General features: G+C 40.5%; 1 protein-coding gene across 1 annotated transcript; it reads right to left on the bottom strand.

Moving 5' to 3' along the window:
- Positions 1-2,250: 2,250 nt before the first annotated feature.
- Positions 2,251-4,334, bottom strand: LOC109634712 (fatty acid-binding protein, intestinal). Its single transcript, XM_020095402.2, has 4 exons — positions 4,175-4,334; positions 3,636-3,808; positions 3,336-3,443; positions 2,251-3,244 (listed from the first exon to the last, which is right to left on the bottom strand). The coding sequence occupies exons 1-4, from the start codon at positions 4,239-4,241 to the stop codon at positions 3,194-3,196; spliced, it is 399 nt and encodes a 132-aa protein (XP_019950961.1). The 5' UTR covers positions 4,242-4,334; the 3' UTR covers positions 2,251-3,193.
- Between the last annotated feature and the right edge of the window lie 7,145 nt (positions 4,335-11,479).

Raw genomic sequence — 11,479 nt, 5'->3', positions numbered from 1 at the left:
AGCTTCCATAGTGACCAAGCACTTGGCAACTGTGGAAATAAAAGGTTGTGTGTTTCCAGGTCGGTGAGAGAAATCATCTGGGAACCATGATGCCGAAAAAATGTCCAGACCACAGTCATTACTCTCCAGGAGTCATTGCTGCTACCATTGCAATACCTCCAGCAGTTGTTGAGATATTTCATGATGTTAAATACAGTATTCAGCTCTGACTAACTGGTGACTCATCATTCAGCAGCACTGCACAGTGTCTGCAGGAGTCTGCGCAGTCATTGTCTAAACAGGGACTGGCCCAACAGGGGCTTGTTTCTTCTTGGAAACATTACCCAACCAAAAGCCCCGACACTCCCTTATGTTGATGCCTTGTGAATCGTTACACACTTTTCACGATGAGCTGACGAGTTCAGAGTGAGTCAGTGCTTTTGATTTCACAGCAGGGGGTGATTTGGGTGGCGGGGTCGTTTACTTCCCTGCACTGTCCTCCCCTCGTGCCCCACTCTCAGACTTTTTCACCGTCCACTATCTCAATATTTTTCCTCCTCCTCCTCCTCCTCCTCTCTTCCAAAGCTTCCCCACCTCCTCCCTTGGGTGGGCCCCTGACCCTCTCCCACCACTTCCCTGCCCCCCACTGATTTCATGCTCGTACAATCCGCTCTTTGATTCCAGATAAGTACAAAGAGATATTATTTTAATTTCATCTGAGTGCAGATCCAATGACTGTGTAGGTGTGTGTGTGTGTCATATGATAACTTGACTGAGGATGACATCATAGGATGACTGAGGCCCTCTCCCTCAGAGAAGATAAGAGCTCCACAGCGCCGCCCAGTGGTCAGGACAAGACGTTACAGAATCCACTATACAGTACATGACCCCATAATGAAGTACACAACCCAAATTATCTAAGCCATAGTATATAGGACTACTGTTGTTTTGTGTATAACCTGTTAAACAAACCTCATCTGCTTAAAGTGTCAAATCTATATTTCAAAGTAAAGAAATATAAAATATAACATATAAAAACATTAAATGTACTTATTATATTATACTGTCATATACATTAAGGCATTCTTTATAAACATATAAAAAATAAGTCAGATAAATAAAGTAGAAAGTACAGTAATTCTCTCATGTAATAGAACAGAAATATAAAGATAAAATAAAATTGAAATACAATACAAATGCATTCAAATTCCATTTAAATACAATTCTTGAGTAAAATATACTTTCAATAAAGAAAGAAATTCAATGGTATGGTATGTAAACCTGTTTCTGCCAATTAAAGTTCCCTGGTCATTATGAAAATAAAAATTATTTTCACGTTGAGACCAAAAGTAATCTGTATTCATCTCATATTTACTGGTTTTTATAACAAGTTCATTATTTTTTGGCAGAAATGAGCTTCTACTTATACTATTATTCAACCCTTAAACGAAACATGAAAGATATTTAAATGTGTTACTGGTGAAATCGATGTTATTCCACATTACAACAATAATAATAATAATAATAATCATTGACATCCAAAGTATTTCCATCAAATTATATTTTCACCTAGTGTCTCATAATGCAAAAGAGAGTTTTTATTCATATGTTAAATAATGTTTAGATGTATTATATTATTTATACTGCTATCCTGAGATATTTGAGTGTAACTATACAGTAAAAGTAGACACAGGTCGCACTCTTGTGGTGAAAGAGGCTCAGTGCATGTGTGCTCTTCATTCTCAAAGCAAAGGAAGAAACTTCATGAGTGTTTTTTACCACTTGAATGAACATCATGATTCACAGCACGTCTACGACCCCATCATGTGAGAAACCCTCAACTCCCTAATGTGTGTTTTTCTGACCCACCGCTGAGGATAACACACACACACACACACACACACACACACACACACACACACACACAGACACACACACACAGACACACACACAGAGGCAGGCGCATGACAGCACAAGACCCTGCTGTCATCATGTGATCCAACCAGAGCCCAGTTATAAAAGAGAGACTTTAATGCTGCTGTAATGTGATATTACTAAATCATTCTTATTTATATAGTGACAATTACAGAATCATGTATTGCTCTCACTGACATGTGATCAGGATGGACTGATACCACATGCTATAAGTGTCCTGGAGGCAACATGACTCTGCTGCTATAAAATATTATTCACATCACTTTTATAATTCATTCATCAGTCTTTGTACACATTGCTCCAGTGTGAGGGAAATAAATAACTGATAGACTCGTGTGGTATATTAAAATTGCTTTATTGTTACAGACTGAATAATGGACATGAATGAATCATCAGTGCAGATTTGCTGGTTCACAAGAAACAGGATCTCGTGTTGTGCAGGACTGTTATTGAGCTGCTTCACAATGATGGAGATTAGTGTAGGTTTAAGTTTAGTCAAGTTCAAGTCTGTTGTTTGACCCAAATCACAGCGACCATAGTGTCTCACTCACATGTAGCTGAATACAATCATTTGTATAGTTTTGGTTTTATTTGCCCGATATGATGGAGGAGGAAGATTTTTAATTTAAAAACTCAACAACCGCAAATACACACGTGCATGAAATTCCTTTAATAATCCATCAGCATTTTGACAGGAACTGTGGATTATCCCGAGCAACGTTGAGTTTCTATGGCAACATCTCCAAATTCCCGAAACCCCCTTTCCTCCATTCTATGATCCAGATAGAAATTTCAAAATCTGGACAAATAAATCTTAAATTTTATGTATATGCATGTAGCGACATCTATAGCCATATGTTATTTGAAATTTGTGTGAACTGACCCTTTAATCGGTGTTTGTCCACTGTTTTTTTATTTTAGATTCTTTTGAGGCTCTTTGGGCGCCACATGGTAACGGCTGTTTTCCCTCAGCTAGTTGGACTTAATATTTATGACTTCTGCTTTTTTTCCGCTGCTGATTTTATTCACTTTCTCGTTTCTTCTCAGGATTGTTTGTAGCTGTCGGGTCGGCCTTTTGTCGGGTCCCCACTTTGTCTTCCACTCATTGGTATTCAAGCAGCAAAACACTGTGGACCATTATTCTCCTACCAGAAAACTTGTTGAGGTATACGCAGTAAAATCCCACGAGACTTGGCCATGACTGGTTGTTAGTGGTGGGAAAAAAAAACTATATGGTGTCGTCTATGTAAAAAATAGAATAAGAAATTCACTCTGCGTGTTACTGCTTCTTGAAAATCCTTTTTGCGTCCACTCCCTCGTAGTTGTAACTCTGCGAGGAGGAGACGAGGTTAGCGTTAGTTCATTCAGACACGTTAACATATTGCACTGGAAGCGAGTTGAGATGGACGAGACGTACAGACCTGTACGAGCTCTCCTCCCACCACAGCTCGGGTGGTTGTCAGGATCTTGTTGTTGTCTTTCCTGGTGAATTTGCCCTTGAGCACGTCACCCTCCATCTCCCAAGTACCCTGGATCAAAAACACAGGGTAGGTGATGGAAGCTCTTTACGTTTTGTTGCTTAAGGCTGTTTTTCATTGGCAACAGCTTTCTTCATTTACTCTCCACATGAGTGATGAATCCATCACTGTGAAAAATAAGTGTCCAGTGTCTGGTTGCATTGACTTTATGAAATGTCGTGAGGTCTGGCTCTGGACACTCACCGAGACTTCGGTGCCATCGGCCAGGCTGTAGTCGAAGAGGACGCCCAGGGTAAAGTCGATGTCCTTGGTGCGGAAGGTGCTGGACTCCTTGATGTGGAACTTGTCCCCGGTCTGCTCGATGGTGATCTTCAGGTTGTCGTGTTCCGCCAGCTTACGCTTCATGACATTGATATCTTGTCAGGAAGAAAAAATAGGGATATGAGGATGAGTAGTTGTCATAATGGGCCAAATAGATGAGTGAGAAGTTTTCCTTTCTCCAATCAGAGTCCAAGTCCAAAGAATAGACTTCAGTCCAGCAGCAGCGAATGTTATGGGTCATAGTTACTTGGAGTTTATCGACACCTCACCGCGACATTCATACAGGGATGTCAAACTTTGCTTGGACACACAACTCAGTCTCACTGTCATTAACGACAGATCACAAGGCCTTATTAGAAGAGCAGAGATACACCATGACTTTACAAACTGTGAACACACACACCCTCTCTCTCTCTCTCTCTCTCTCTCTCTCTCTCTCTCACACCCACACACACACTCACCCATTTTCTCCATGAACTTGTCATAGTTCTCATTGCGGTCGACTTTCCAGGTTCCGTTGAATGTCATGGCTGCGGGCTGGTGTTGGGTTGAGGGCGACTGGTGATGAGGCAAAGGCAGACCGTGGGACTGTGAATGACCGCAGGGCCTCCATATATATGGACCCCTCCCCTATCCCACACACACGCACACACACACACACACACCCTCCCTGCCACCCCACCCCCCCGCTCCCACCCCGAGCTGGCATGGAAGATGCTCTCCTTTATCTCGCTGATTATCTGTCTGCTGATGTGGCCATTTAAAGACTGTGGCAAAATGTAGGGCGATGGCTACGCGACCTCGAGGGTGCACTGATAAATAACTGGAGGGCAACCGCCCCCCCCCTGGTGAATCTGGCACAGTCGAACACTGTTGCACTGTTCTGCAGGAGAGAAAAGAGGAGAAAAAATAAAAGAGTTGGCCGTTTGCATGGATGCCCATGGCAGCCACTCGGCTGAGCCCCTCTCTGTCCCACAGTCTTTTCTTTGTCGCCCTGTTTGTGCCTGGCATGGAAATGAGTTGTGCAGGACTTTCTATGTGACGCTGACAACTTGAGCTGGCACGTTACAAAGAGCAGTGACCCAGAAGAGAAAATACCTCACGCTGAAAACATTCCATTTGTGCATAAAGAGCCATACTAGTGTGTTTGTAGAGTTTCGTCACTATTTGTGCTTTCTAACATGTGGAACATTAGAGGATTGTTGTTACACACTGTTCACCGTTGCTGGTTTTATACAGTTAAATACCATAAAACACCTTTACAGCTAGTTATTGTGGGTAAAGTGCATGATGCAACACGACATTTACAGCAGATTACTCCATCCTTTGGAAATTGCAGTCATATACTAGTGTAGACATTGGCAGTACTGCAGGCAGTAAGTTCATTCAGGTTGTTGGTGTATTATTATTCACACTTCAGGCTGCAGTCATGTTTATCGTTGCAGTTTTTCATAAAGTCCATAATCTGCAGAGTGCACAGATTTCCTCTCTAGAATAAATCTCCAGTGTCCAATTGTCCAACAGAGTCCTGCAGACAGAGAGAAGCTCTTCCTGCAGATTACAGCACTGAGCACTAGGTGGGGGGCAATTACTAGCTGTCAATTACTTACAAACACCAAAGTGTAAAGACAAAAAAATACAACTACTGACGGATTAAGAGGACAAGAGGGCATTAAGATTGTTCTGTCAAATTATTGTTATCAAGATCAAGCTGCACTTATTGTTAAAATCTTATGAGGGGCAAAGATTGGACAGTAAAATATTGCAAAATACTGCAAAATATTGGTTGAGATGTAAGGTTGAGTTGATTTGGAGTCAAAAAACAATAATGTGTTGTTGAAAGAAAGTTTAAAAAAAACACAGACAGTGTAATTTGAAGGTTCCTAGTCAAATAAATTTAATAATAATAATAATATTTATATATATTTTTATTTTTTTTGCAGCTCTGGTGATCTGTTATATTAGATTTACGTGCTTCACAGCTTTAATCCTGTTACGTTAAATGGACGTGGCATCTCATTGTTGAGGCATGAACAATGCATTCAGTATTATTCATAAAGTCCATAATCTCACAGTCCAGCCCTGAGAGCACACATTTCCTCTCCTGAATAAAGCTCTTGTGTCCAACTGTCCAAAGACAAAAGCTGGAAACAGCAGCTGATACTTTAAATATTCAGTAGAAAACAAAAGCTGTCATGTTTCTACAAATACTTGAAATACTTGAATTAGTTGTCCTGAAAATTCCACTTTGAATTTGAGGATGGAAATGCAGCTGAATCTTATTCTTATTTTGATTCCTGGAGGCTGGTATCATAAAGTGGCAGCAGATTTACAGTTGTATTACACAACAGCTATAAAATGTGATGTTTTACAATACAACAGTGATGATAGAGCTGTGAGTTAGAATCTGATCGCAGCTTTGTCTCTTCTCCTAATCCCTTTTACTGCTGCCTGTAAAGACTGTTTGGACTTTGACTCTTTATTTGTCTCGCCTGATACACTGTGTACTATAGACTGTTGGCATGATGCGTATTTAACGTGACAAATACCACCCAGGACGCAGCGCACACAGATGTTATACACGCTGGCACTGAGAGGTCAACACACTGCAACTTCAGAAAACACGTGTAAATACAGAAAACTTTCTCAATCTGACCACACGTGTGCAGCACATAGAAAACACAACCAGATACAAAAATGCAAAAATATCAGAATCATGCGATTACAATGTTGAAATAGACATATTATTGTATTTTATGTATATTTCATATATATTTTATATATTTATAAATCTAAGGAATTAAAGAAGACCCAACATTAGTCACAATAAAACACACCGTGGTAACAACAGGCATGTATGTACATTTACTTTTTAATTTTCTCCATTGTGATTATTTGGTTGTATGGTGAGTATTTGGTTGTGTTGTGAGTATTTGGTAGTGCCAGTATTTGGTTGTGTTTTTGTTAACTGTAGTGAGTTGATCTCTCTGTGCCACGTATTTCATCATTGTTTTTGTCTACAGGTCCACTCGTCCTCCATCCATCACCTTCACTGTTGTAACGCAGTCTGTTGAGATTTCTGTGTGTGTGTGTGTGTGTGTGTGTGTGTGTGTGTGTGTGTGTGTGTGTGTGTGTGTGTTTGTGATGTCACACACTGATGTATAATCTCACTAATGACTCCTGTTTCATACATGTAATTAGTTCAATGATCATTTCACCGTATTGCTGAGCCCCAGTGGTCTCAATTACTCTTATTAATGTGAACACCACACCTGACCCTGCTGTGTGTTGTGTTATATTTGTGTCTTTGATCTAATCAATTGACTCATTAATAGATTATTCCTTTCCCCCTTTTTTTCCTTTATCATTTTGATGCATAGGGCACAGTTTAATTAGACACACCAGTAAATTACATCACATATACTGTAATACTCACACTTATCTAAATAACTAATAACTAAAACTGTTCAAATCTTGGACTGAATATTGTTGTAACAGTGCAGGACCCCTTTGTTCACATTGAGAGGTTGATAAAATAGATTTTCAAGGCCTTTTAAACAATTCACTGAATGTGATTAGTAAATAAACGTATGAAACAGATTCATGTGTCTCCATGCTGCTGTGTGCAGAAACTACACGGGTCTAGAGCGCCATCTTGTGGACAACTGGTGCAACTGCTCTGTGTTGGTGAGAGACGGTCAGGTTCACACTGTAAAAACTGCTCCACTGATATTTAGATTTGGGTGAAACTTTTTCAGGAGTTGCATTTTTTTTTATTTCCCCCGATTGCTCAACAGATTTGTACAGAGTTCAGTCTTAAATTTCAATATTTAAAAGCAGCCTCGTGGGATTGGAAAGAGCAACTAAATAGACATTTTCAGTTTGTGAGTCTAGAGAAGCCCCAGATGCATGTGTACTGTTAGAAATACACAATCCTGTCCTAAATATATCCCCCGCTGCCTCTGCAGAGTAACAGAAAGTCAATATTATTGAGGCTCAGCAATGAGGCAATATTTGAATTTCAAATTAGCCTCAGACAGTGGAAGAGAAAGCGAGCATTCAGTCACCCTGACGAGAGCGTACATGAATAGTGAGGAGCTGAGCACATGACCCAGCGTTGACAAATCGCCGGCACATTATGCTGAATGAGAAACAGTGTTTCACGAAGGGGAAATGGGATAATTGATCCAAATTAGGAAAGAGTGAGGCGAAACACTTAGTGAGCGTCAGTATGTGAGTGTGAGCTGTGCAGGGACCAAGGAAGAACTTATAAAACCTGCACAAACAAATATAATGATCTACTCAGTGGAATCATTCTGTGCAGGTTCTTTTGGTGCACTGAGTTTTGGCTTTGGAAGATCACCACATGATTTGAATTCAGCATGAAACACTTGATTAAATTCTTTTATGCATTTAATGTTTTTCAGACCAATGACAGATTTCTATAAATTCCGCCGATCAAGTAAAAAGTTGCATCCCTTCAAACCTTGAAACCAACCCTTGTCTTATTGCAGCCTCTCTTCTTCATAATAGCCTCCCTCCCCTATCTCCCTTATCCAGTGGTTCACCCCTCCATATTTATTTTCCTGCATCGACGATGCGTTTCAGCTCTGAGAGAGGGATTACACGCCTGGCTTGGCCTACATCCCACACAGCCTCTGCCGGGACCGGGGCTGCCACCCACCGCAGGGTGCTCCGGCTGCTCCGGGGGGCTATGCCTGCATGGCCTGGGTGTGGGTTTGTAAATGACCCGGGACCAGGCACCACGCAGAGCCACCTCCTGAGCAGACCCCTGGTGTAGCACTGACAGGATTTGGAAGACAGAATTACACAAGTGTCTTTTTTAGAAACACACATCAGCTGCAACCTTGATGCTGTTTCTGAAGTACTTTCTGAAAATGACTGGAAGGTTACACTTCAATGATGATCTTTTTCATCAAGATGCACAAATCAACAAAGATCTTGCAATGTTAAAGTAGTTAGGAATAATTCTTGTTTCCACCAACTGATCTGGATCTGCACCTAAATTGAATGGGTTCTTTCTCAGGTTAAACCCCCACCCCTCCACAAACCTTTGCAGAAATCGGTTGAGTAGTTTTTGTGTAATCCTGCCAACTAAGAAACAAACGCAGACAAAAACATAACCTCCGTGTAAAAAATATGATGAAGTGTGAGAGTGCAGCAGGCAGGGTTCAACCTCTGGGAATATAATTAAACTTCGCCAGAGGTCAATATGAATGTGTAACCCTGGGAATTTAAATACAACAGTGTGACATAATGTGGTTTTGAGTAAGTAACACAGATTTTTGTACTTTTATAGATTATCCCATGAATCAATCTTTCTTAAATCACCTCTACTCAGTTTCCTGAAGCATCAGAATAAGGAACATACATACTCACATTCCAGCTATAGAACTATTGGAGCAGAGTTTCACTGCAGCAAATTAAGATCGCCCCCTTTCCAGATAAATACAGTAAATACCTCTGGTTATTACCTCTCACTGGGGGAGGACCAGCTGACCTTATTTCATAAGATGCAACAGTGAGTTTTTCTAATTATCTCCAGTTGAGACAATCTATGGGTTTAAGTACGGAGGCCGCGCTGCGCCTATAACTGAAACCCCAGTGATCCAAAAGTGAGGGGGAGAAAGTGCTTCAACATCAGCGTCCTGCAGCTCAGAGACCGGCTTCTTCTGTCTCCGTACAAAAAGTCTTGGCAATGGCGTGCACATGGTGTTTGAATGAAAACGCAGCACGGAGCTCGGAATGTGTTGATCTGTCAATAGAAAATATGCAGAAACGCTCTTTCTCATACAAGGTGGTGACGTAGTTCATTTAAGAAAAAAGCAAAAAATTGGAAAAATAAATAAAAATAACAAAAAAGAAATATATTTCCATTATTTAACAATATAAATAAACAAAAATAAAATTCTGTAAATCTGCAGTTGAATCTTAATGCATGATGCTGTACATGAATCCATCACAGAAAACATTTTTGATTAGAATTGATGTAAAATTGAGATAATCCTCTTGTTTTTTCTCGCCCAAAGTTTCCAAGTGTGTCACCTGTATATTTCTGAACGTGAATGTTCATCGAAGATCTTATTGTACTGGAGTCTGACGATAAAAAATAAAACGTCACGGTGTAATTCCCACACTCCTGCCTGATTGAAGAGATGTTAATTACAATCATCTCATCTCCTTTGGTTGATTTTAATTTGCTCTCGGTGCATTTGACCCAATTTTGTTTTAATGAAGTTGGCATTTTCAGTAAAGTTCACTTGAGCAAAACAACTTTTTGGTTTCTGCCTGTTTTCTAAATATCATCACTGTTTTTTCTGCTTCTCATCACGACTTAACACCTTCTCTTCCCCCGGCAGATGTCCACGTGTTAATTACTCAAACATATGGACAGGCAAACAGAGGCCAGTTCATGATGTGTGTGTGACCGTGGTGCAAACCTCTGACCCAGGTCGTTAGAGTGCTTAATCGTCATCAATAGCCACTAGTTATCAAATCCTCCACAATTACTCTTCCACAGGGTATCAGGTGACTGTCCTCAGGCATCCTGTAAGTAATATTCTGTGACAAACGTCTTCATTCTCACAGCTTTTCTAATTCCCTCGTAGTATTTCCCACCTAATCTTTGACGTTTCCTCTCCTCTACTTGCTCGCAGAGGGGTTTTGTGCTAAAGAGGACGAACCCTAAGCTCTTAATTGCAGGTGGTGTGCATGTACTCTTTTTCTCCCCCAATCCTAACCCCTTTTGTTCGCAGCGCTGGAGGAGAAACAAAGGCTCCTTCTTTTTTACTCCCCTGCCTTGACTCTCAGAAGTAGTGTGAGGAAGACGAAAAGATTAAGTCAACAATTCTCATGACCTCTGAGGCCTGGGGTTGGAGGGGAGCCTGCGTGGTGCTTAACAATGGGCAACCTGGCAGAGTTGTGTGTGCGTGTTTGTGTGAATGTATCAGATCTTCACAAATTCACATTTGCTCATTGGCCCATTGAGGATTTTTTGAAATCAGGGGACATAAAAGGACCACAATTTACACAGAGAGCCCATTACATGTGAAAACTCCATATGCACACTTCATGATTCAGCAAGATTCTCATTTAAGTCATTACTTGTTTACTGTTTGCTCTGTGGCTTTGAGCAAAGCACACGTCATTTAATATATTCAGAAATACTTAGTTCAAGCACATTTTGTAAATCTTTGTGAAAATCATTTTTGTGAAAATGTTGTAAAATAATCTGTCAAAGTAAATTTTTTGTGAAGATTTTTTTCTAAAGATTTTTTTCTAAAGATTTATGAAAATATCTTTTTGTTTAATATTTGTAATAAAATCTTTACAAGGGGCCAATCAGATTTCAGCCGGGGCAAGTGCCCCCCGGCTCTCTGCTCCTGGATCTGCCCCTGCTTTTCTCCAGCAAAGTGACATAAACACATGTGTCTGCATATTCTTCACAGACAAGCCCGTTCAAAATCATTTTGTCTTTCAAAACCCATTAGTGCGCCAAACGTTCAGACATTTCAAAATAGTAATCAAGTGCTGATATGATTCTGAGCGGCGCCGCTCCAAAAAAAAATCTCTCCTGCTGAGACTGAATGAGTCATAAAGCACGGAGCAGCCTGCTACAGTTAACTATTGTTGTTCATTTGTTTCCCATTACAGAAGCTCCATTTTGGCTAATTAGTCTTGACAGTAACTTTTCCCTGCGGTGTTGATTAGATCTAATTAATGACTGCCGGCAAAATGGAGGACTG

The sequence above is a fragment of the Paralichthys olivaceus genome, chromosome 22 (genome assembly GCF_024713975.1).
Source record: "Paralichthys olivaceus isolate ysfri-2021 chromosome 22, ASM2471397v2, whole genome shotgun sequence".
NCBI lineage: Eukaryota > Metazoa > Chordata > Actinopteri > Pleuronectiformes > Paralichthyidae > Paralichthys > Paralichthys olivaceus.
Note: the sequence above shows the minus strand (reverse complement) of the source record. Positions and strands in the feature narration are given on the sequence as shown.

Coding starts and splice junctions, on each gene's coding strand:
- LOC109634712 (XM_020095402.2), bottom strand. CDS start 4,241: ATGACATTCAACGGAACCTGGAAAGTCGACCGCAATGAGAACTATGAC. Junction 3,809..4,174: donor CAAGTTCATGGAGAAAATGG/GTGAGTGTGTGT, acceptor CTTCCTGACAAG/ATATCAATGTCATGAAGCGT. Junction 3,245..3,335: donor TGGGAGGAGAGCTCGTACAG/GTCTGTACGTCT, acceptor TCCTCCTCGCAG/AGTTACAACTACGAGGGAGT.